This window comes from Pygocentrus nattereri, chromosome 18 (genome assembly GCF_015220715.1).
Source record: "Pygocentrus nattereri isolate fPygNat1 chromosome 18, fPygNat1.pri, whole genome shotgun sequence".
Classification (NCBI taxonomy): Eukaryota; Metazoa; Chordata; class Actinopteri; order Characiformes; family Serrasalmidae; genus Pygocentrus; species Pygocentrus nattereri.
Window position 1 is genome coordinate 23,025,427 of NC_051228.1, and position 27,069 is coordinate 23,052,495.

The following is a 27,069-nucleotide window of genomic DNA, read 5'->3' on the forward strand; positions in this document are numbered from 1 at the left end:
CTTAGTAAGTATGTAGGTATTACAGTTCTGTCTGTGAGGTTTATTTTTCATACAGCCAGCTCCCGGAGGATTTAAGTAACTTCAGGTCCCAGCTAATCCTGCTGAGTGTGGCTCCACTCGGCGCAGTTCAGCTGTCTGTGATCTCTCCTGTGACTATATAGACATGTCAACTGACATGTTTTGTTGTTTTTCTGAATGAAAATAAGTTAACACAGCCTCTTCACATTGTTCTGCACATTTTAATTCAAACTAATGTTTTATTTCCTAAATTAACATATTGAGTGGAAAACCATTGTGTACTGTGCAAAAGGTGTGTGTGTCTGTGTGTGTGTGTGAGAGAGAGAGAGAAAGAGAACTTGTGCAGATCTCACTTAGGAACCTTTTTTAAAGAGACATGGTTGATCAGTGCTCCTGAAGTAATGGCAATGGTCCGTATTCTATGTTGCTTTGATTCAAGATCGATTCAAAAAGTAGTCTGGCTGAAACACTTTGTGTATCTGAAGTGTGAATAAACGGAGCTGAAATATTAAAGGCTGGTTAGCAGGTATGTGTAAATGCATCAGATTTCATGACATCACAAAAACAATGAAATCCATACAGGTGGTTTTTGCTTAGTTTCCATATTTAAACTTGTATACCGCCTCATATTACCGCCTTATTTCAGGAAGTGAAAGGAATTCAGTTTTCCATGACAAGGGCCCTTTAGTCAAACATTTATATTATTTAATGAGTATGATTACAGGATTATTGACCAATCTCCTATCAGTTCATCGCTCAAACAGAGAGGTAAGAAAAGGTTTCTTTCAATTCCAGCAATGGCCTTTTAAAATGTATAATGTGAAATTATATTTTGTAGACATTTCACTTTTTTCTTGTGATTTATATTAGCTACACTAATGCAGGCCAGCTTGGTAGCCTTGCATGTGCCAAAGCAGCACTATGTACCAAAACTAAATAAATCGAAGTGCAGTTTTTTTTTTTTTTTTTTATTAAGCTTGAACTTGTACAACATATGTTTAAAAAATGCTCTCTTGTTGGATTTAGGTTTTTTCTTAACGATATTACTCAACAAATACATGTAACTAAGTTGTGTTTTAGTGAAACACAATGAGTTGTCAGTTTTAATTGATAAGTGTCTGGTCAGTACAGTCTTGAGTAAAACTCTTTCCCATTGGCTGCTGGAATCACTTGTTTACATAGTTATTTTACTCATCCTCCAGTTGTCTCTTCTGAACTGAACTATATATAATAAACACATATGATGTGGCTGCTTCTGCATTTTATTAGTTAAACATAACCAGATTAAATTGAACATTTAAATGATGCATAAAAATATGGAAGCCTGTTTCCACCACCTGGGAAAAAAAGGCTACACAGAAAGTCATAATAATGTCTCATAACACAGATAATAATCATTACCTCCTAATTATGGCTCAGTTACGGCTTTGTATCACATAAGTATGACTAAGCATCTCATAAATATGACTTAAGCTCTCAACTTACTATTTAATAATAATGAGAACATTTTCCCATAATTGAGATGCTGAGTGATAAATGAGAGATTATGAGGGATAAAGTCATAATTCTGAAATACTGAGTCAAAATCTAATTGAGAATTATAAGATTGAAAATTATAATTACGATATAGGAAGTCACACTTATAAGATAGCAAGTCAAAGTCTTTTCAATATTATGAAATCTCATAGCAAATTATAAATATGAATTATTCATATAAATATGAATAATTATGAGACTGGATCCGTCATAAAATAGCATTAATCAATTATAAGGTCATAAGGCAAACTTACAACATAGTCTCATTATTACAAAAGACTTATTAAATGTCTTTTAAATTATATCACGACTTATTAAATGTCCCTTAGTTCTGTGACGTAACCGGGTTCATTCGGTACATACTACCACAATCAAAGGTCGTAGCAGCTGCACTGTATTTAGTCATTGAAGCATTAGTTTCTCTGAAAGAATGACGCATTTGTGGGCGGAGCATTGCTAGGTAGTCCCTAAGACCCCTGGGGACATTAGTTAGTGGTCCATCACGTCTACCACACTACAGGAAAAACGGGCTATAAATAAATGTTACTGATTATGACATGATATATTGCTATAATACACATAAATACAATGTTTTGCACAGAATTAAAACCTGCCCTGTGTGAGGGGTCCCTGGGTGGTCGCCCTGAAGGTTAACAGCACTTTTATGCTGCTATAATGGAAGGAATAAGACATGGTTGGTGCATGAATCACGCCAGAGCCAAGGCAAGAATGGAGTCCCTCCATCTCCCACAAATGTGTTTGTGCTCTTCCAGCTTTCAAACAAGGCATTAATGGACGTTTCTGGGATGGCTTCACACTAGACTTTCGAACATTACTGTGAGCGTTTGATTGCATTCAGCCACAAGACCATTAGTGAGGTTGATCAGTTCTGGGTCGCTCCAGATCATCCCAAAGGTGGATGGAGCTCCATCACTCCAGACAACACAGCTCCACAGCCCAATACTGGGGGGCTTTAAACCCTCCTAGCCCACGCTTGGCACTGTGACTGCCATTAGGCTCATGTGCTGCTGCTCCCATTCCATTGGTCAGTGCTTTCCTATGGGGATTATATGCAGTGTGAACTCCGCAGTTCTCCGCAAGTCTCGATGCTCTCATTTATTTTTTCTCACAGCTAAACTCATAATGTGGGAAAATAAAGGGGGTAAAGGTAGCCCCCACGGTGGGGCCGGAGGGGGGGGGGGGCGTTATAAATGCCATCCGTAGCTGTACCATAAGAACAAATAGGGCTCCTAATAGCTGGTTTGAGGCTTCAACAAAAAGCCCCCCAGAAAAGCGACACGGTGGCATTAAAATGAGATGCTAATGGACCCAAATGGGTTTATAAATGAGGCGCTAATTGGATGGGTAGTTATTACACATTAAACTACAGATTAATCAGAGGCCACACTAGCAGCAGACAGACACAGATATAATAATAATAATAATAATAATAATAATAATAATAATAATAAAATGGTTATTATTCTTTTTTTTTGGTTATTCGTATCATTTCTGCTTTTATTAGGTCTGAGTTTGTTCAGCATCTCCGCACAGGAGCCAAAACAACTGAAATCTTTCTTTTTGGTCGCTCTCGGTCTCTCAGTCTGAATCTCATCGCGCCTTTATTTCCTCTTTTACATTTCACGCGCAGAAATCAAGCGGAGGTTCGCGCGCGTGTTAATGATGTAGTAAACTAAGGTGTGAGACGAGCTGAAGGAAAAAACAGCTCTGTGTTTACTGTCATCACCTCAAAGATCACAACTACGCCTCTGATTAAACCCTGTTAGTCTCCCTATTTAACCCGTTGGTGTCCGACCTCTGAGTTTATTCTGAGGAAGAGGAATGAATCAGATCTTGTTCTGCTTGGTCACGAACTGAGTCAATTATTACTGACATTTATCCTCAGACAGATCTGAAATGTCCATAAAACTCAGTGACAGAACACTGGATCCATGATGATAAAATAGGTGATATAACGGGCATTTTTGCCGTGTGATTTGATCGATTTTGAGAGATTAGTACCAGCCAGATTTGCACAATTAGTACCATAATGTACCATCATGGACACTATTACACTAAAACCAAGTCAGATAGAGTCTGACAGAGTCTGATCTAACTGATTCTCTGACTATTGACTCCACTACCCCCTGTAGCACAAAACTCATCAATAATATAATATAATATAATATAATATAATATAATATAATATAATATAATATAATATAATATAACAGAATAAAGTCGGTAGAATAAAACGTTTAGTCTGTTAGAGCTGATTCTCTGACTGTTCACTCCCACACCCATCATCCCCTGTTAGAACAAACCTAATCATTAAATAGAAAATAACAGAATAAATATAACACAAATTATATAATAATATAGCATGAAATAAAAGAATATAGAATGGAATAGAGTAGAATCATATAATATAGATATTATGATGCTTTCAAAAGAAATAGAATAATAAAAAATAATGGAATAGTATATAAATAATATAATACTATAACATGACAGAGAATACAACAGCATAGATAATATAACAGTATAATCTAGAATTCTATTTAAAATGTAGTAAGAATAGAATAGAATAGAATAGAATAGAATCTTTCTGTCTTGTAATTTGTTGAATTGTGACTCTTACTGTGTTTTTGTTTATTTGTTTCTTTCTTTGTTGTTTTATTTTTCCAGCATGTCTCTCTGTCAGTGTTGATGCCGTTTATTATTGTTACTGTCATCCCTACTGTACTCAGTGAACTCAGATATGGACATGAATGCGTTATAAACGCCATGTGAACGCGAAGAGAAACTGTTTGCATTTTTACAGTCATCCTCGCTGAATCAGAAGCTGCAATGAAACTGTGCAGCTTTTCTTTCCGGACGTGTAGCTGCAGTTGAGCGAGCTGATGGGCGCAGATCTGCTGCTGCAGGGCCTCTGACTGCGCTGCTGTGCGCTGTTTCTCTGCCCCTTCACACTTTTAGGCTTCTCCTGTTCTAATTTCCGTGCAGATCTGCGCGTGTTTTCCGCTCCAGTCTCCTGCGCTTATTTAATGCAGCTTTCCTTCAGTTCACAGGCTGCTCGTGCATTTATTCTGCATCCCATTCTTTCGCATTTCTGCACTTTTGCATTTTATTCACACACGAAACAGTCCCTCTTACCATTTATGTCATTTTGTTCGTCCTGATCGCTTCATCCTAAATAAATCAGGTGAATATGATGAATACGCGCGTTGGGCTCTATTTAAAGTGAATGGAAAGACAAAAAAAAGCATTTTGAATGCATTTTAGCTGCTCTGTGTGTTTAGCAGACTCTCTATCCACGTTTACACACAGCATGTCCCACCCTCACACTCCTCCGCCGAGCTCGCGGGACAAGAAGAGACGGAGAGCGAAAAAAGAAAAGAGAAAAAAAGAAAAAGAAAAAGCCTACCAGCCCCTCCATCTCATCCACTTCCTGCAGTCAGCAATTCCAGCCCTCCGCGAGAAAAAAGAAAGCGAGAAAGAAAAGAGAGGGGGAAAAAGTGCACGAGAGTTTTTTTTTCCTCCACCGGCTCCGAACGAGCTCGCGCAGCTTCGCCCCTCAGCCGGACGGACTGCACCCAGTTTGGGGCTTTTAAAGCCGATTTGAACGCTTTTGGGGGGGGGAACGCTGTTTTTGGAGCGCAGAAAGTCCCCGTAGGAGTGGATCGTGAGGCAGAGGAGGAGAGGAGCGGCTGGAGGAGAAAGAGAAGCAGTAGAATGATGAAACTCTTCACCGGGGTGATCGGGTTTTGATCAGGGTTTGATCGGGTCTGGATGAGCGGGATCAGCTGTGTTGCTCCAGCAGGACCCCTACAAAGCCTCTGATCTTCTTCCGGACCTTTTCATGTTCTGGAAAAATGAGCTTTTGGCCCCGCTGGTGGAGGGAAATCAGTTTGTGTCCGAAGGAATCTCCTCTAAACAGGTAAGAAACCGACACAACAGACACGCAGCCTTTTATTAACCTCAGCAGACAAAGCTGATGGAGAGGTGATGTTCATCTGTACCATCATGTATCACCTATCTACTCCAATGCCGAGCTAACAATGAGCAGCACTGCTACTTTGTAGCATTTAGCCATTTAACAGTCACTTACTTCAATACAAACTGATAGAGAACTGATACCAAACTGTTTAACTACCAATCACATCAATGCAAGCTAAGACAGAACTATTATTGAACTGTATACTTCAAAGACATCAGTAGGAACCGATGGAGAACTCATATTAAACTGTATGTTACTCAGTCACAAGAATACAAACCTAAAACTAATATTAAACTGTATAACTATCAATCACATCAATACAAACTGACACAGAAACCTTCAACTGTATAACTCAGTCACAACAACACAAACTGGAAGAGAACTAGTAATTAACTGTATAGCTATCAATCACATTCATACAAAATGATAGAGAACTAAAATTAAACTGCATTTAACTCATTCACATCAATATAAACTGCTAGAAAACTAACATTAAACCGCAATGTTACTCTACAGTGATTTATTCAACACAATCTGCAAGAACTAATGCTTAAATGCCTCTAACGCCCAATTCAATAGAATTATATAGATACTGCTAGAGAATTATAGTATTAATCTGCAGTGCTGCTTTACAGACACTTAGCCACGTAGCACCAATGTACTTCATTACAAACTAATACAGAACTAATGCTAAACTGCACTTAACTTTCTTTGACTTCAGTGCAAACTGAGCTACTACTGAACTGCACTGCTGCTAAATACTCATTTACTTCACTCTATACTGATTTAAAGCTATTTAGCCAATTAACATTGGATTAATCGATGCCAACTGCTGGACAGCTGGTGTTAAACTGCATTTGACGCTTATATTCTTCAGTACAAACGACTAAAGCTCTGATATTAAACTGCATCGCTGCTTTGCTGCCATTTACCCCTTACACGCACTTATCCATTAACGCAGTACCAACTGCTGCTCTCCATCCACGTCTCAGTCATTTGTCAGTCATTTGTTTCTAAAGTAGCTGCTAAAAAAAAAAACCTGCAGTTAAATCAGTGTAAACCTCTTCACCCTCAGCGCCAGGGCGTCTCAATCTCAGTCGCCACCTGTGCCAACCTGCATAAAGCCTAAATCTCGAGAGTTAACGCTTTGAAGCCCTGTTGAAGTGTTTATCTGAGTGTCTGCTGGTATTTCTCAGCCTGCAGTGATGTGATCTGACTCGGTCTCGCGCTTATGAGCGCTCTCGCGCGCACAGAGGCAGAGAGAGGGAGAGGGAGAATTCGGTTTTAATTACTGCCATTAAAAAAATCAAATTTGCAATTCTTTTAAAGGGAACGAGAAGGGGGGGGTGTTGGGGTGTGTGTGTGTGTGGGGGGGGGTCTCTGGCTCTTTTCTCTGACTGACAGCTGAAATTGACACTCCGAGCTCCTCTTATAGGAGCATTTGCGAGCTATTTGTAATTGCAGGTAGTTTATTCTTTTTATTTACCCCCCCTCCCCCCTCCCCTGCATCTTTTCAGCTCTCTTTGGATTGCGTGGAAATGCGATTATCCAAAGAGGCATTGGGGGTTAAGTGTGTAAGTGTGTGTTGGAGGGGAGGGGGTGGTGGGGTGAGATGAGGGGAAAAAAGAGGAAGAAGAGGACGACGACGAAGAAGAAGAAGAAGAAGAAGAAGAAGAAGAGGGAGGAAAAAAAAATCAGAGCTAGATTGATGTGGCTTAATGATGATCAGCTCTCCAGCGCGCGGCTTAAACGAGTTTTGGGGGGCTTTTATTGTTTTGAGCCGCTATAAAGCCCCTGCCATGGACTCACCAGTTCCCATCCTGTGGCTTTTTTTCTAGGTGATCTGCGCCCGCACACACGCACGCGCGCGCGCGCGCACGCACCTCCGCACACGCACCCACATACGCACACGCAGGAGGCGCGCGCACACGCACTCTCCGGCTCCGAGCGGAGGACGCGGCGCGGACTGGACATGGTAAGAGCCGATGGGGCGCGTTCCTGCATGCGGGAGGGAATGTTGGCTCTCTTTCTTTCTCTCCTTCTGCTGTTTCTTTCCTTTTCCTTCCGCTTGTTTTTAACGCAGTCTCGCGAACGCTGTGCACGTGCGAGTTTGGGACTTTTCGTCCTTCTCAAGTGAACGCAGCGGTTTTGTGCTCATTAATGCTCGACATTTCCTTCTTCTTTTGCGCAGCGCTTTTACTTCTCCAGCTGGACCTTCAGCGAGAGACTCGTAGCGCTGGTTTAGCGCACTTTTGCGCAGTTTATTAAAAATAGCGCTTTATTTTGCGCTTCAGCGTGCGTTTGTATTATGAACGGGCTTAAAATTGAAGCGTCCAAGTTGAAAAAAAAACTATTAAAGCTTTTAAAGTTCCTCCACATTTAAAAACAACAAAGTCCGACGGAGTTTTACTTACTTTAAAAAAGAGCTCTCAAATAACTGTTATGGTTCTACTTAGAACCATAAGTTCTATCATGCTTTTTTGCCTGGTGAAATGGTTCTATATAGCACCAAAAATGGTTCTGTTGTTGTTGCGATGTCAAGCTTGTATAGAGTAGCAGAGCCCTGTTTGGTGCTATATGGTGCTAACCATTTTCAACACGTTCTCCTTCAATCTGAAGAACCATTTCACCCATGGTTCTAAGCAGAACTATTGCCTTTACCAAATCAGTTTTCAAACACAAATTTTATTTGAATATTTTTAGTCGTGCATAGGGCGCAAAAGCGCAGTTTGATGCTCGCTATAAGTGTTTAAAATCGCTGTCGGTAAATGTGTTAAGAGTAGATCAGATCTGTGTCTGCATCGTGCGGCGCTGATTCCAGCCCCCCAGACCTCCAGCACGCGCGAGGGGCTTTACTCTCACTATTTTTTTTTACCCGTGCGAGCAGATTTAGCGCCTTTGAGCCGCAGTCTGCTGCAGTAACACTCCGCCCTGTACTGCAGCTCGCATTTATCCCTAGAGAGAAAGCCATGCTAATATACAGATGTGTAAATCAGAACAGCTGGCAGTGAAACGTTCAGACCATTTCTCAGTCACTTGTGTCTAAAGTGGAGGCTTTGAGCGTTTCAGACGCGCACGAGCTGCTGATCTAGTCAATCTGAGGCGCAGTTAGAAGGTGGCCGATGTTGTTACTGTGTCATTCAAGGCGATCGCGTTTACCGGCTGTTTGCGCCCTTTTGCCCCCGCCTGCAGAAAGCGGCGCTTTATTCCGTTCGTGTTCAGTGGAATGAAGTGTAACAGGCCTTTACTGGAGCTTCATCTCCTGCTGTAGTGGCCTCTAAACCTGCAGACGTACATCTGTTCGCTGAACTGCGATCGATCTGAAAGTGACTCGCTGATCTCTGTTTCTGAGGGGCTGATTTGGAGGGCTTTAATCTCATCCTGCGTCGCTGCTGATCGCCCCCTCATTCTGGAGCGTTGGCCTTTTATTTTCACCTAAAACACAGCAGAGCAGACAGAGCTGCTGATCTTCAGCTCCTCCGCTGATAGATGCTGCCTTTAATTCAGTCCGTCCTCCATCACGCTGAAAAGATCAGTTTTTAGGTTTTTTATATGTTAGTGTAGATTTAGGCTTCATTGCCCCGTCCTTTATTATTATTATTATTATTATTATTATTATTATTATTATTATTAGTCTTCTCGTTGCTCCAGATTAGATGTTCTTATAACGTCCACATTTTTAAGTAATTAAAACTGCAGAAAACGACATGAACGCCAAACGAGCGCGAGACAGATTTCGCCCCAACACAGGGCGCGAGCTTCTAACGCGCGCGCACACGTTTCCTTTTTTATTTGTTATTTTTATTATTTCTTGTGTTCTTCTGTTAAAGCTGTAATGTTTCAGTGCCCGTGTCTGTGTCTCTACATGTTTACCTGTCTATCCGCCAGTGCACGTGCACGCTAGGTACATATAAAATGTGATATGTGTGTATTTTGTTTTGTGCCCCCCTGCAGTCCCGTTGTGACAGTGATTCTCAGAGGGAGCCCCCCCGCTCCCCCTCCCCCTCCTCCTCCCCCTCCTCTCCTCCCTCCAGCGCCTCCTCCTCCAGCAGGAACGTGTGCGCGAGCTGCGGCCTCGAGATCCTGGACAGATACCTGCTGAAGGTAAATAACGGCCCGCGCTAATGTGGGGACTCGGGCGCGCGCAAACAGCTCTCAGACTTTCCGCATTTTATTTATACGTTTGTTTAACGGCGCGGGCTGATTTACAGGACCGCCACACACAATTATTACACAGTATTATATTATTATTATAAAGTATTCTACGTTATTATTTATTATATATCATTCTATTTTACCTGTTATTTATTATTATTATTTTTTTATTATTATTAGACGTACTGATTTGTACAGGACAATTATTTTCCTTCTTCTTCTTCTTCTTCTTCTTATTATTATTATTATTATTATTATAATTGTCATCATTATTATTATTATTGTCATTATTATTATTATTATTATTATTATTATTATCTATAACTAAAACATGAACTCCACATTTACACAATTTATCATATATGCATGTTATTCACTGACGCGCTGATGACGGTTAAAGAGATATTTAACGTGTTTAAATACGAGCAGCTCAATAAAGTCAATTAAATAATAAAATAACAAATTATAAATATATTATTTGAGGGAAGATTCGTTCTGGACTGAGCATTTCCGGTGCAGTAAGAAAGTAAATGAATAAATAAATAAACTGTAAAATATTTTGTGCTGGAAATGAGAGACAACTGACAGTAAAGCTAAAGCTAAAACGCTAAAGCTGAAACGAATTAAACGTATAAAAACAACTGCAGTGACTCGAAGGAAAAAAGCGAGGAACATAATTTTACTGAAATACAGCTCGAAAAACGTGAATAAAAAAGAAGCTAAAAATAAAGCTTTGAAAAAATACTTTAAGTAGCAAAAATTATAAATGGGTTTGGAAACCGGAATATACACAATTAGCCAAGTATATAAAAATGATCATAATAATAATAATAATCATCATCATAATAATTTTTCATTATTTGTTGTTTTTTCCCCCTCAGGTGAATAATCTAATCTGGCACGTGAGGTGTCTGGAGTGTTCTGTGTGCAGAACCTCTCTGCGTCAGCACAGCAGCTGCTACATCAAAAATAAGGAAATCTTCTGTAAGATGGATTATTTCAGGTAGGGTAAGTTTTTCACTTCATCTAAAACGCAGAACTGGGAAACTAACAGCTTTACTGTCTCTCATAAAGTCACTGCAGCTCAGTGAGAGGCTGATGGAGCATGTCTCCATCTCTGGGCTTTTGTTTTCATCTTTTCTCCTTACTACTTATTTTATCCTTCAGAGTGTGAGTCAGAAAGGCTGCTGGGAGGTGTGTCAGGGTGGTGTAGATGTGCTTCAGATGTTGCTTTAGTGAATCTGAGGAGGAGATTTGCTGAAAGTGGAGTGCAGTGTCTGTGTTGTATGTATAAAAATTGGTGTTTGTTATTTCATCTATGAAAGTAGGTGTGTTTTTGAGGCAGAAAGCACTTGCAGGATTCTTGTGGCTGTCGCTGCATAAACAGCTGGATTTTTACTGTTTATCTGGTTGCTGCAGATTGTGGCCTTGCTCACTGACACTGCTAGGACTAAAGCTGATGTTCTGCATTGTTTTTTTTTCTCCCCAAAATGCAGTAAATGCGGTGTGGGGCCGAAGCTGAGCCTTCTCCTCTTGCTTATATGCTTATATGTGGAGGAATGTTTGGAGTAGACTAATCACCTCACATATATACAGAATTAAGGTGTAATAGCTTGCAAACATGCAAGTAAATTCAGAATACGCCCCTATTTGTGTACAAAGGCCTTTGTCACTGTAAAAAAATGCTTAATTGTTTTAACTTGTTTTAACTTAATAAAGTAAGGAACCTATCTGCCTCAAAATTTACTTCAAGTAATACCTTCAAGTAAACCCTTAAATCGCCAAAGCCCACTGGCAGGCCCACCATTTCAATACACACTTCTACACCCTAACACCAGCTCAACCAGTTTGCACCTATTCTCTGTAGTTACTGAATAAAAAGCCTTAGTATGTAATAAGCCTGGGAGTTTAAGAGGTTAAAGAATATAAGACAAAAGAATATAAGATATAAGATGAAGGTGTTAAGAGTAGTTATGGTTCACATACGTTGCTCGTTGGTTTAATTAAAGTAATAAATGGCTTACAAAAATGTAAAAAAAAAAAAAAGTACAAGAGCTTCTATAAACATAAAGGCTCCATAACAGAGACTCCATAACAGAGACTGCGCAGCCCTGACAGTGATCACTTCTAAAGCTGGCTCATTATCTGAACTAAAATAATAAATGACTCGCAAAAATGCAACTAAATGCAAAATGTGGCCTAAAAGAGCCTCTATAAACACCAATATCTCATGGAGCACATTGTCCTCTAACAGTAATGGTTCATACAGCTCACTCTTTATCTGACCTGAAGTGATAAATAGCTTGTAAGAATGCAGCAGCCTTATAGATGACATTCATCCTGCACCTTAAGACATGGCACTGATTATATGATAATAATAATATTAATAGTAAAGACTAGACTTGGAGGTGCACATCAAATAATTGTGTGTGAGTTGGTTACTTTTAAATGTGTAGATTAAAAAACTGCAAATAAATGCAAAACACCACCCTGCTTATAAATATCAACATCCCACAATGGAGATTATGCCCTAATAATAATGGTCCTTAGTGGCAATGCTTACTTTTTTTGTACTACAGTAGTACTACAGTATTAATTAGCTTACGAACATGTCAGTGAAAATATGTCAGTGACTTCATACGTATCTGAATCCCATTAAGGAAGTTATATCCTAATAATAATGGTGTATATTTAGCTTATTATCAGTGTTCAGATCACAAATGGTTTAGAAAAAGGCAAATAAATGCTATGACACTGTTTACGTTTGAGGGCCTTGATAAATACCACTATCCTGTAAGAAAGAATATGCCCTAATACTATTACTCGTGCAGCTTGGGTGTTTGTAAACTGAAGCAATAAATGGCTTTCAAAAATTAAATGTAAATACGTCCCTGTTTATCTGGAAAGGCCTCTAGCAACACAGGTGTCCCATCATGAAGACTGTATTGTTTATGCGGCTTTAACTGTTACATGCAAACTACATGCCAAATATATGTACAGGAATATGTATATGCCTTCTTGAATATCAGTATCCAGCTTGTTAGTTCATTTAGCTTTGCTTTATACCTGAATTAAAGCTATAAATGTCTTCCAAAAACATAAAATAAGTGCTTAATCATATATGGTGGCATTTATGAATATCACAATCTCATAATGGAAGTCATATCCTAATAGTCATAGTTCATTTAGGTGCTTGCTACCTGAATTAAAGTAGTATGGAAATGCAAAAATGTGTCCCTGATTTTATATGAGGGTCTTTATAAACATCAGCATCTTAGAAAAATGATATTCTAAAAGTGGTATTAATAGTCATTGGTAGTTATGTATCTATTATTCCTTCATAAATGTCTGTATAATGGATATATAATAGGTATAATAGATTACCTGAAAAATGCAAATTGTACGAATAAAAATAGTTTTCCATCATAGTGTCAGTATCCCATAAAAGAGACCATATCCTAATTGCTCACACAGCTTGCTTGTAATCTGATAAAGAAGATAAAGGTGATTTGTACTGTCATTTGTGCATGTTCCCCTCAGGCTCTTTGACACTGCTGTAATGTGTGGGGTACTGAGTGAAGGATGCGTGTGATCGTGTTCAGGATGCGAGGGTGTGATTGCAGGGCACTCAGCACAGACTCTGAATAGCAGAAGGATATTGGCCTGCCTTCCTCGTTCATTCACGGCGGTGTGAAGTGACTGGCCCCCTTTTTTTGTCGAGCTGATCCCGCGCTCGAGGAGGACGTTTGTTTTCGGCTTTAGGGGCCAATAATCTGAAGTGATGCTTCACATGATGGGGGTATCAATGCTGGGGCTCCGGGGCCGCTCTGGATGACTCCTGCACACATCTGTGCAGATGTATTGTTGTGCGGAGAAAGGCAGAAGTGTCGGGGCGGATGGCGGCAGTCAAGGCCAGAGAGTTCTTGTGAGGGCATTTTGTTGCCGGATACGTATCGCGTCGGGAGTAAAAGCTGCTCCCTTTCTTCATGTTTTGTGTCTAACTCAGGCTGCAAATATCCATCTCTTCTGAAGGAGACATGGGAAAAGGGAAAGCAGCAATTTTCTCTCAGTGTGTAAATACAAATTAGACATTATCAGGAAAGTGTTTACCGAGATAACAGTGAGACTGAGATAGCATTGTGTCTCCAGTGGGTTGTAGGTCATCTGATATCTACTTCAGCGCAGAAATACTCTTTAGAAATTACCTTTAGTCTTTACAGCATGCACTACACTTTGCTCTATAAATACAGTACTGTGCAAAAGTCATTTATTTCATTTCCAGGCAAAACAGGCATTCAGTACGAGCCATTCTTTTTTCAGCATCAGCAACAAAAACAGAAAACATGTATTAAGCAGAAAATCAGAAGACTGGACAACTATTTATTTATAATCACACTAACTAGCTTTCAGTGTTCAGTGTGTCTGCCCTTTGCTTACTTTCTTGCTTTCAGTTTTCCAGGGAAATCTGCAGGGATGTTTTTTTCCACACCTCCAAAAATCAGTCTTAGAAGTTAGTTTAGCATTTTCAGCTTCACTTTCAGAGATATTGAGGTCTGGACTCTGGGGTGGCCAGTCCATTGTTCTGAGAACACTAGCAGCTTCTTTGATTGATTTGCAAATTTTTCTCAGTGAGGCTTCTTGACAGTTACACATCCTTTCAGACTCATGGCGCTGAGTTGTCTTCTCACAGTGGAAAGATGGGTGCGGATTTGTAAAAATCTGAAGCAGCTTGATTTTCTCCTCTCCCTCAAAGATGAAAGCTTTAAGTGCTGTTTATCTGAGGGGGATGTTTTTTTTTGGTCTAGCAGGTCTTGCATGGTTGTTAGGCCTGTTTTCTCTGTAGTTTTCATCATTAACTCCAGTCATAACTCTAATTTTGGAAATGTTTTTTTTCCTTCAAGGTGCATTGTTTTATAACTAATCTCCTCAGAGGTTTCTCCTGAAAAATGAACACTCTAATATTTAAAGTCCATTTTGACTGGAAATAAAATGCATAAAGATGGCCATGATTTTTGCACAGTATTGCATGTTCATTCTGTTTGAGGGATTATATTATCTGTATTACTTTCACTATTTCTTTACAGACCTTGAATAATTAACAAAGATTTGTTTTGCTTCTTGTGCAAAAAAGTAGACAAGTGGGCATATTTTGTTTCTTAGGGAAAAAGAAAGCAGCCATGTTGACTTGTTATTATCATAACTGCCAAACAGAGCTCATAAGAAATGAGTGTACATATATATATAGTACTTGTGTGTATGGGGGCCTTGTATATCATTGCATCATGAGAACATTGCCAGAGGCAAAACAGTGATTGACCGTATAAGATATTCATGCAGACAAGGCAAAAAGGGGGCTGTAATAGTTTCAGGTTGTCAAGGAGTCAGGAGCCTGGTAGCCCAGTAAAGCTTGCTGTAAGAGGCATGTTTGTGTGTTTTGTCCAGTGGCAATGAAATCATACTGCAGTTTTTCTCTGTTCAGGTGATAAAGATCTTCTGATGAACAGATATAGCAGCATGTATACAAGGCACTTCCAAAAAAAGGCCATACTTAAAGAGGAATTTCCCTTCATATTTGCCCTGATTGTCTGACTTAGTAGCAGTAAAAGGCTGCATTTGCCAGCATAGAAACTGCTTCATGGATTAGCCTTGCCAAAGTGTACGATTCAGTGGTCTGAAAAGCTTTTCACTTGCAAATTTAAAATTGTGACTTTTCTGGTGAAAGAACACTTTTAGAGCACGACTGGTTTAGAGAGCAACCTGATATGACGCGACCGTGCCGAGATTTATAATTAGCACAGTCCACGGTGCCCGTTATGAGCATAATTTTTGAAGGCAAATTCTGTTACATTGAAGTCATATAGAGGGCTCTCTGTCTGTGTGCTGGGTTCAAAAATCAAAGCTGCCACTGAGAAATATCTCCTTAATGAAGATACAGGAGCAATGTGGGGCAAAGCTGCCAGTGTTACAGCGACTAAATATACCTAAAGACATACATTATTAAAAAAGGGCCATTTTTAAAAAATATGTTGTGCAAGCATGAAAAACGTTTATTATATTAACATTTTAAATCTTTCAATTTTTTTGCGTTTACATGGCCTTTGTTGAGGTTCACCTCAGACTTTGTCTAACTTCTTTTTAACAGACTGTTTGTGTTACTGTCTCTTTAAGACTGGTACATAAATGAGGTCTGTTATGACTGGCTGCCCTGTATTGTGTCTGGATCAAAAAGCAGCCCAGGCTCAAACACTATGGGCTAAGCTGTCCTCAGCTGAATAAGGAGATATATGAAAGTGCATTTAAAATTAGTTTAAAGTGAGTTTTTGTGACATAAAAACAACTCATTTAAAATGCAGACAATTGTTCATGGGCTGGGCAAGGAATGGTAGTTATCTGAACCTTTAACAGTGTTTATATACTATTTTAAACTTAATTAATAAGAAGTAAGGACAAATGTGGTTTGCTGTGACATGGGCCTTTTAAAGAACACAATAAAACAATGTAAAGGTTCTACATTATTTTATAACATTGTATGTTTTTAGGTTTGCTGTAGATGCCTTTTGGATATTTGTTCTGCCCTTAATTTACCTCAAACCCATGGTGCATATAGAGAACTCTCTGCATGAACAACAGTGTAATACCAAACAGAACCAAACAGAGACATGCTATAAAATATGAAGAGTTCTTTGGTACTATGCCATAGAGCCATTTTTGGTTTCCTCAAGAACCTTTCAGTAGAGAGTTCTGTTTATACCAGTTAAATGGTATGGTAGCTCTTATTTTATTGGTCCACTGTTGATGTTTTGTCTTTAAAGAAATGGCATGGCAAATAAATAAATAAATAAATGTACACTTTTTTCCACAGATCTAGTCCATCAGCAAAGACATGTATGGCGTCCTATTTTGCTTCCTTAGTTTAGCAGTGAAGCTGTGAGGCTAATGGTGCTAAGCATCACCAGAAGTCAATAGTCACCAAAATCTTTTTTTGTTGTTGTCTGAAGTGGCTGCCACTGCTACACGGTGAAGTTTTGTTCACAGTAAGTCATATTTTGCCCTAAACCACAGTAACAAGCAAGCACAGCCTTAATGAAGCCCTGGATGTGGTTAAGGGAAGTTTTGAGGATGTATTTATGGTAAAAAATTGGGTGCCTATTGACTGATTGATTGACCACATGTGGTCACAAGTGGAAAATTGTGTAAATTAGATTTTTTCCTTTCCTGAAAAGTTACCATTTTGGAGATACTTTTGTTGTTGTTGCTGTTGTTTTCCTTTTTTCAGCACAGCTAAAAAATGTCAAATTTAAGACTTCCTTAACCTTAAACCTAATGCACGCAAGCTGAACCTAAGGCCTAACCTTAATCATAAACCTAATGCTATTGAGCTTCACCAGATAGTTTGTCAACAATATGAAGCCTCTGTTAAGCTACAAGGTATCACCAAAACGAAGTGTGATTATTCTTTCACCAAGCCGAACGTATAGGACTTCATGTACCACCGAAGCTTCTTCTGTGTATGAAGGGTCTCGTTTAGCATCATATCATCACGTATGTGCATGTGAGCCTTGGTTTACTTGAGTTGTATGTCATTAGTAGTGACCGCATGGAATGGAAATGATTTGTGACCACTACAGTGACGCACAATTCATGTTAGCATTATCTTTACTGAAACCAAGAGAGGCAGGAGAACGAAGCAGCGTCTAAAATCATCTGCATTTAATCTGAAACTAAAATGACATTCAAGCGGCCCCTCGGGGGGCCTGTGGCAGGATACAGTGAGCAGAGATTGTGTAAGCGGGGCAGACTGAATATTTTCCATAATAATGTCATACATTTGTCAAAGGTCTCACTGATCTCCTGCCTTGCAAAATCACTAGTGTCAAATTAACACCTACGTTGCACACTGGAGGCTGCTGTAACTCTAATCTAGGAGGCTGCTTTAGCTGTATTGAAGGTCTAGAGGATTTGAACAAGCAGCACTAGCCTATAATCTGATTTGCTGTGGAGTACAGCTATGCGTTTTCCATCTCTGAGCAGAATCATAGTGTCTGGCAGGAAAAAAAAGGCAGGAGATGGATGTCGTGTTTGTGTCAGTCTCTCATCTGTGCCAGACTGACAGCTGCTCTAATCGAGTGTAATTGCAGGAAATCAGAGTGGGTTTACTCTCAGCTGGGGGGGGTTGGATTTGTGTGGAGGGAACAGGACAGAGCAGAGGCTGTACCTACCCCATGTTGGGCTGAGTAAAAAAAAAAAAAAAAACAACAAAACAGCCTCAGAAGCATGAGCAGAGGGCCACACAGGAAGCTGGAGAGAGGCTGCTAATCAGAGAAGCCCAGAGAGCGGGACAGAAGGCCAGGGGAACCTGAGAGGACTGCAGGGATTTTTCAGGACTCATGTTTTTTCCCTTATGTGTATATATATATATATATATATATATATATATATATATATATATGAAAGTACATCTATACATATTCATGATTATATATAAAATGTGTAAAAATGTGTATGCATAAACCTCAAGTACATTTAGATATATTTAATATAATGAAATAAAATATAAAAAAAACTCAGTAAACAAATAGAAACTATTCACTAAAATTTACTTTTCAAAATTTGTTTACTTAAGTTTACTTAAATCAACAAAGCAGGTCATTTAACCAGGTGTGTTCAAATATCTGTATTTGTAGTACTACTAATATACTATAAAATAATATGGCACAACTATTATATATTTAGTTACTTTCTTACTATGTATCTGCACATTATTATTGTTGTTATTAATTATAACAATTATAGATAAAGGGGTCTTTAAAAAAAATAACAGTTCACATATATATATTAAAAATTTTAAATTTTATATATATTAAAATTTTAATATATAAAAATATTTTATTACAGGCAGTTTCATTATTATAAATATTTCACAAAATAAGAAGGACAACTGCTGTTTTTAGATAATAAAAAATAAAACAATAAAATAGTTGCATGTTTGTTTTTGACAGTGACAAAACAATTGCAGTACACTCAAATCAGAGAACTACACAGTTTGCTTTGATGAAGAGATATAAATTGAAGTATATGTTTAGTATACTAATAAAACCTAAAACACTGAATATGTTAAGCACTAAAAACAGAACAAGTGCATGGATAGCAAACTTTTCTGCAGACTGTATTTTCAGTGCAGTATGATCTACCGTATGAGCTTAATGGTACACTTTAGACATGTACTAATGTGCACTAAATTTTCATAAGGAATGTCTTTTGAGAAAAGGACGAGGGAGAGGAGGTAAACCGCTCACTCAGAAAAACCCTCTGTTCACTCTGCTTCACACACCGGAGGCTCCACTGCAATTTAGAAGCGAGCAGAGGTGAGCAGGCCTAGAGTCAAATCTGATGTGGAGAGGCGTTTTAGTGGAATAACTTATGTGTGGTTACGTCTACTTTCCATTGATGCTTATCTCTATAAGGAAGCTTCCAACCAGCACATGAGAACCTTTTAGTGAAAGTTTGTACTATTCAAGATGCAGTTAATGTCAAATGTGGAAGATGGAAAATTATTCTGCTCCAAAATGTTTTTCTACCTCCTTAAAACATAGTAAGTTGTATAGCGGCCCCAAAGCCCAGGTGATCTACTCTCTCTTTGAGCACACCGTTGGTGAAATCCAAGAGCAAACAGTCCCCAGATTTGTTCTAGATTAGAGAAGAGCCACAAGATTAAGCCTGCTGCCTTGTCCCATTTAGTCCTGTAGCTGAATTAGTCTGCAGATTTAGGCTTGGAATGCTTTGAGGATTCAGGACTTTCCCTTGGCAAGCTACAATCTGCAGGACAGAAGCAAATCCAGAGCAAACTCCAGGAAGTACAATCAGACATATTGCATAAATCCCCCTTCTTTTTTTTAAGAAAATGCATTTCTGAAAGGTAGGCAAGATGCCATGAAGAGATTTCAGCAGGGTTCCACGTCTCTTTCCAAACAATCCTCTGAAATGCATCATTACGCAGATGTTGTATTCTTTATCTAGAATGACGCTGTCAGAATATGGTTAGTAAAATACACAAAAGTGGCTTTGCAAACCTCCATGGTGCTTTCAGGCTTTGTATGTAGCTGTATTGAGCAAATATGCAGTAAGCTGGATTTTAACCACTATTGCAGCTCTCTTTAGGTGGCTGTGGGTGGTGGTAAAAATGGGATACAGATTAAACAGATTTTTTTTCTGAATAATATTATTTAAATACTCTCACATTTAAATTTAATTAAACTACACTGGTTGCCAAGTACACTGTTAGACGCACCAATATTATATGGACCATTCTACCAAACTGTGGTCATTTTTCATTCATTGCAAATTTATTTGTAAAGTATTCAGACTTCACAAATTTACAAGGAGTATGTTATGATCTGTTTCAACCCAAGACACTGAGATAGTAATAAGATAATTATATGTGAAATTATAATTTATACAGTACTTACTCTTGAAGTGTCTGTCCCAAACTTAAACCCCTTCATTTAAACATTTTTATACATATTTTTTGAAAAGATCTTTTTGATTTCTTTTAAAGTGAATTTTAAAACTTTAGATTTTTCATGGGTTTAATTTTAAATTATTTAAACTTTTTTCAAATAACGCTGCCCACGTTTTCATGTCACTACCAAAACACAGAATTGTAGTGTGTAGCCGGAGCCTTATTTTAGCCACGCTCCCTTGCATTTTAGAGGGAGAAGTGAGACTGCATCCCTGTCCCTCATGGCCATATGGTGGGCAGTTAGATCCCATTGTTTTGAAATAAATGTGTCCAAAGTGTGGAAAATCAGTGTGGAACATTAAGAACGGTCACTCGAAACTAAACACATATTTTCTGCAATCAAGTAAACTCTTTTTGTTTTTTAATAAAAAATGTCATGATTTTATGTGTGTACAACTGTTCAAAGCAGTGTTTAATAGTTCCGCTCAAATTTAGTTAAATTTTCATTACTGAAACATTTGAGTTAAACACTGAGTTAAAGTCTAAAATGTTTTCAATTCTGAGCTTCATTTATCCACTCTAATTATATAGGTCTTGTAGGTCTCGATTTACAAATGCCATTGCTACATTTTTTAACTTGCAACCTATTTAGGTCATAAGAGATCTAGAGTTATGCTTAACCCTCCTGGAAAACTTTGAAAACATTATTCAATAATATAGTAATAACTGCAAACTGCTACTACTACTCACTACTTTAATTACATTTGTGTTTTTTGAGGATACATTAGCTCATTAGCACATTGCTGGATGTCATGAGGATCACACAGAGATATGTTCAATACTGGGACACCCCTAAAATTGAACGAAACTCCAGTTAGCTTACTATATATGGGAACAACTGACCTATACATGCTCCACCCACAAATGCAGTCTTCTGCACTGGAAAAATATGATATCTTAGCATTGCTGCAACTAGCATTTTAAGCATAGTATAAGCAATGTGGTAGCAACTGGTAGTAACTCATTACTTTGAACAAAATCCTTGCCAACGTTTTCTACAGCTCGTCCACCTTCACAACAGGTGCTACAGAAGAAGGCATTTCTAGGTGGAGCATTAGATCAATTGGAATCAAACTGAGACCCTAATGTATTCCTGAATAGGTTAAGAAGAATCTCCTCCTGCCTTAGAAATATAATTCTCCAGCATTGTTCAGAGCTAACTGTGAGGCTCTCTAGTCCAGCATGATGTCATTTTCAGTGGACAGGCCCCCCAGCCCAGCCCCCTCCCCGGGGCCCCCTCTGCCTGAGATCCAGCAAGCAAGGCTAGTGTCATCATTCTTGGGACGGGGAAGGGAAAGGGGGGGGGGGACTGAAGCCAAATCAGTCAGTTTGATATCCCACATTTCTCTGCGGTCGGAGGAGGTGGTGTACGACACTTTGTTTACACAAGCGCTCCGTGTGCCAGAGGTGTGGTGGTGGAGGGGGGTGCCGGGGGGGTTTCTTGGCCATCTGCAGAGCATTAGTCTCAGTCACTGAGCCAAAAGCCGCACTGACCGGCTATCTCCGCCACAACCCTAAAAATCCTCACTTGGTCACCATGTGATGTTTCGGCCCAGTTCAGTCAAGTCCCGTCAAAATAACACCTGCCTCAGCTGACCACATCGCAGCAGCTTCTGTGCGTCTGAAACTGACTGTGTTTGATGGCTGAAGATCAATACTGTGTCACTGTTGTATCGAAACGTAACTCATACAGTCTTGGGCAAAGGTTTGTGCGCTTTGGTCAAATTACTGTTGTAGGTTAAATAGGTTAACATGCTCACTACAGAGAACATATTTCTGAACATTTTTAAATTGTGCCATATTAATTGTAACATATTTGAGAAAAGTTATGGTAGAATTTTATATTACATTTTATTTCTTTCTAATATGTTAAAGTCCATATTTAAATTTGTTTCCCGTAGATTACGAGAATGAACTTCATTTAACTTGGAAAATCAACAAAATAAGGGTGTTACAACTTTTGCACACTTTTTTATGCTACTTGAAAACAGCTGCCCTTCACAGTGTGGAAACATTTCATGACAAACAGAAACAGTCCAAAATGACTTGGAGTAGAATCTTAACATTAACTTACAGTTGAGTTCTTTGTCTTCTTCTCATGTGTACCATTTTGCTGATACAGTCATTTGCTATGACAGCACTGATTTGTAGAGCTCTGCATTGAAGGAGTTTTATTATCAGAATAATTCACCTGTAGAGATGTAAGCAAAATCAGTGTTCAGATTGTACTTACAGACTTAGACTTCTTTACAGTGGTGATGATAAGAACCAGGAGTCAACAACACAAATGTAGAGATTTTATTTACTGTCCAGAACCACAATTAAATCATACACAAGTATTTTTATTTGTAATGTTGATGATGGAAAAACAGTGATAAAAAGGAACAGTTTCTTTGGAGACTACTTTGCCTGTATGTACCTCTCCACCTTAGAGATGGATTTTAAAAATACATTTTAGTACAAAAGCTTAACTTGAAACCTTTCAGAAACAACTTCTCTGGAATTCTGCAAATTATTTCATATGTAATAACCTTCTATGAGGGAACATTTAGAAGCATTAAACTCCTAAAACATCAGGTTCCTATCACCACCACTGTGAACAGTTCTGTGTGTAAGTTTCTCTATAACACAGCATTTCATACCAAAACCACTCTGAATGACTTTGTTTACATCTTAACCATTTAATTATGCAGAACCTTTGAAAAATAGGCAAATTTCCCCTTTAAAACTGTCACATATTAAATAAAGTGCAGTGGATGGATCTGGAAAAATGGAGGCCTAATTTCAATACTGTGAAAAAACACATTAAATGTATTCCAGCTGGCACAGGTTGGACCACGCTATGTTTGCTGGCAGAAATAACATTAACAAAGCCTGCTAGTCCCACTTGGTTCATTTCTCTGGTGTCCTGTCACAACCACTGTCATCGCCCTGCACTTAGTCATGAATGCAGGCCGGCCATGCTGGAGCATAATGTTGAAAAGCAAGTCTTCGTATAACAATTATGAAACCCATTTGAAATCCACTCAAAGCTGGTAGACGGAGAATATTAAAACATCTTTTAAAGACATCATCATGTCTGTGTAGCACATATGAGGGCTGTGCTAACTGAGCGTTTGCTAAAGGTTACGCATTCTGAGTGCTGCCATTGGATCTGCATGTGCTTTCTGCAGCGCTGCGGCTGCTAAACTGCTAGAGGGATGTTTATGCGGAGCTGCAGTCGGTCTGTCGCATTTAGCGCCTGTCACTCTGGACTCCTTCTGGAGGCGCTGTAAAGACGCTACGGCCTTTTTTTCCCTCAGAATGCAGATGAGATTCTTTAAATGATAAAAACTTGGAGAAAGTGCTTTCTAAGCTGAGAATCCCATTACATTTATAGAGTCATGAGTATACTTTCATAAAGGATTGAATCTTGTAATCTGAGCAACAATATTGCAATAAAAAAGCTAATAGCAACATATGCAATGCTTTCATTTTCATTTTTCCTGTATGTTTTAGCCAAATGTATAGTTGTTGGTGCCCAAATCTTTTGTTGCCAGGTGGGGGTGGGGATTGAAAAGTACACTTATATATAGATCAGCGAATAGTGCACAATTTTCTAATCTGAATCTTCAGTGTTTTGATACACTAACAACAATATTAATAATGTTAACACTAACAGAAATATAAGTAATATTTTATAGCAATAACAACACAAGCTTTTCTGTTTTAAGCGGGTTTTTAGTAAAATGTATAGAATACTAGTAGTTTCATAGAGAACTGAGGAGTCACAATGACTGCACATCTACTCAGTCTGAGTACTCAGTACTGAGAACACTAACAGCCACAGTTTGTAGGTGTTCTCGGTATTCCACAGAGTCTTCCACTCTGAGTACTCAGAAATCAGATACACTAGCAGACAGTTTTAGCGTGTTTTTGATACAGGTTGACTGCAGGCTGCTCTCCTGGTACTGATGCGGCAGGCCTTGTCTCTCTCACAGTAGGTTTGGTACTAAGTGTGCGCGCTGTGGCCGGCAGATCTACGCCAGTGACTGGGTGCGGCGCGCCCGTGGAAACGCCTACCACCTGGCCTGCTTCGCCTGCTTCTCCTGTAAACGTCAGCTCTCCACTGGAGAGGAGTTCGGCCTGGTGGAGGAGAAGGTGCTCTGCAGGATCCATTATGACACCATGGTGGAAAACCTCAAACGGGCCGCTGAAAGCGGTGAGTGAGTGAGTGAGTGTGTGTGTGTGTGTGTGTGTGTGTGTGTGTGTGTGTGTGTGTGTGTGTGTGTGTGTGCGTGTGTGTGTGTGTGAGTGTGTGTGTGTGTGTGAGAGAGAGAGAGAGAGAGAGAGAGAGAGAGAGAGTTGAATGAGCATGAAACCATGTCTTTTTAGGTAATGGGGTTATGTTATGATTAGGGTTGGGGTTCATGCATATGGCATGCTATTTTTATACATATTAATATTACATTATATATATATATATATATATATATATATATATATATATATATATATATATATAAAGGCCATTTAATTATGACATAGCTATTTGCATAATAATAATAATAATAATAATAATAATAATTTACAACTTGTATTAATAGAGGGAATTATATGCAATAATTATATGTCCAATGAGATCATTATTACATGTTAATTACATTATTACATTAGTACATACATGTATATGTAAATGCTGTGCATATTTATTTACGCGCAAGCACCTGCATATTTAACATATGTTTTAAATTCATTAAAGACTAAAGCATAGACTTTCATATTTTATATATATATATATATATATATATATATATATATATATATATGTATACGTATATATATATATATGTATATATACGTATATGTGTATATATATATATATATACAAAAGTAAAAATAAATATACATTCATCCTCTATAGAGAACATATTGGGGAAAAATAATGTCTGTATCGACTGGTTTTCGGTGTAGAAATCAGAAAGCATTTCCACATTTATGTGAACAAGAAGATTAAAAAAAAGTAGTAGTATTGGGATATTAGCCTGTAACTACTCTGTATCCATGTGAAATGACAGAAGAGGAGCGCATGTGGTAGAGACAGTGAGTGAGTTAGTGTGTGTGTGTGTGTGTGTGTGTGTGTGTGTGTGTGTGTGTGTGTGTGTGTGTGTGTGGGAGAAAGACAGTATAAGTGTGTGTGGGTGTGGCTGATGTGCATTTATGTGGGTGTGAAAGGATCTGTAGTCATCTCAACTTGGGCCTTGTACTAATACACTGAAAAAATGGTCCATTGGATTTACATGATTCAAACGTGCAAGTCAGCTCCACATGAAGAACATATGCTAAATCGAAGCAATTGCCGTCTTTTGGTTTGGCAAAAATTGTGTTATTGTAACATGGTTGCACGTTTTATTCATGCGCAAGTGAATGACATGAATCATGTCAATTCAAAGCGCTGTTTTTTTTAGTGTGGCTTGCTGGCCAGCACTTTGATGGGCATGCATTCAAAGCCATTTCTGTATCTAAAGTGGCTCCCTATGTGAACAAATTTAAATATTTACACCCTGTGGGGGTGCAGCACTATATATTAGGCATTATGTACTGTCCATACATGTCCCTACACTACATATCATCATATGCAAAGCCCTGCGTATTATCATATGCAAAGCCCTGTATAAAGTCCAATATCCTTATGAATTGCTCTAAATGTAACATAATGAGAAATTTGACTGGTTATTCCTTTTTCCTCGCAGGAAGTGGTCTGACGCTGGAAGGGGCAGTGCCATCAGAGCAGGACAGTCAGCCCAAACCAGCCAAACGGGCTCGGACCTCCTTCACTGCCGAACAGCTTCAGGTTAGAATGCAATATACCCCAAAAATGCACTCAGAGCACGAAATGAAAGGTTTCACAATCTGAGGGATGTGAAATTACAGTAAGGTTGATTCTTGTGCAAACAGGTGACTAAGGAATCACAAATGGAATTGTTTTTAAAAGGTATTCTTCAGAACTTCTGCAGCGAGATGTTAAACAAAGTCATTCGGAGTGCTTTGATGTGAAGTGGTTCATTGTAGAGAATCTTACCGATTCAGATTCAGATAGGAACCAGGGGTCACAATGTGCACAACACACATTTTATGTACAATACAAAATGACTAGTGAACCACACATGTTTTATATGTAATGTAGATGACAGTAAAATAGTCATAAATCTGAAAAATAGGTTTTCTTTGGGGACTATTTTGCCTTAAAACACTTTGCATGTAACCCTTCACCCTTAAGGGATGGTATTCTCAAACTAGTATAGAATAATGTCTCAGACATTAGCAAATTCATATTTATTTCATGTCAACCCTTTCTGTGTGGGAGCTTTTAGAGGCATTAAGACATCTGGTTCCTATCACCACCGCTGTGAACAATTCTTTGGAACATAGAATTTCACACCAAACCACACTGAATGCTCTTACCCATCTAAAAATTGGAAAAGCAGTGAAATTCCTCTTTAAATGAACTTTCTGTTGCTGGGTTGACAGGCACATTACTGTGGCAGTTTTTTCCCCATGCGCCACTTTACTGCGCTCTTATAATTGCATCTTTTCTGGCCAATTCACTACAGTTATTAAGTTATTCCATTCAACAGCACTAACATCACATGTGTTTTTATTTGCTCCATACTGACTTTTTGCATCTTTAAGCATTTGATTTGTATGTGTTAAATGTAGTCTATGGTTGTTTATCCTGTGTGGTCTACGTTTTGGCATTCTAAATGTTATTTGCTGTATGCTACAACAATCAAATATAAATTCTGAATTTTGTCGTCCTGATTCTACTTCTGAAAAACGCTTACCGGTATAACTGTTCTCT

The 27,069-nt window shown here is 38.7% G+C and overlaps 1 protein-coding gene across 3 annotated transcripts in view; it reads left to right on the forward strand.

Moving 5' to 3' along the window:
* Positions 1-5,093: 5,093 nt before the first annotated feature.
* Positions 5,094-27,069, forward strand: part of lhx6 (LIM homeobox 6) — a 28,928-nt gene continuing 6,952 nt past the window's right edge. Inside the window, exons 1-6 of one of the 3 annotated variants that reach the window (XM_037547021.1) lie at positions 5,094-5,494; positions 7,393-7,529; positions 9,509-9,658; positions 10,591-10,712; positions 24,209-24,429; positions 25,961-26,061. In XM_037547021.1, the coding sequence (XP_037402918.1) occupies positions 7,527-7,529; positions 9,509-9,658; positions 10,591-10,712; positions 24,209-24,429; positions 25,961-26,061 (597 nt within the window). In that variant the 5' untranslated portion in view covers positions 5,094-5,494; positions 7,393-7,526. Of the gene's footprint in view, positions 5,495-7,264; positions 7,530-9,508; positions 9,659-10,590; positions 10,713-24,208; positions 24,430-25,960; positions 26,062-27,069 lie in introns of those variants that run through there. The other 2 variants (XM_037547023.1, XM_037547022.1) reach the window with 2 other exon arrangements.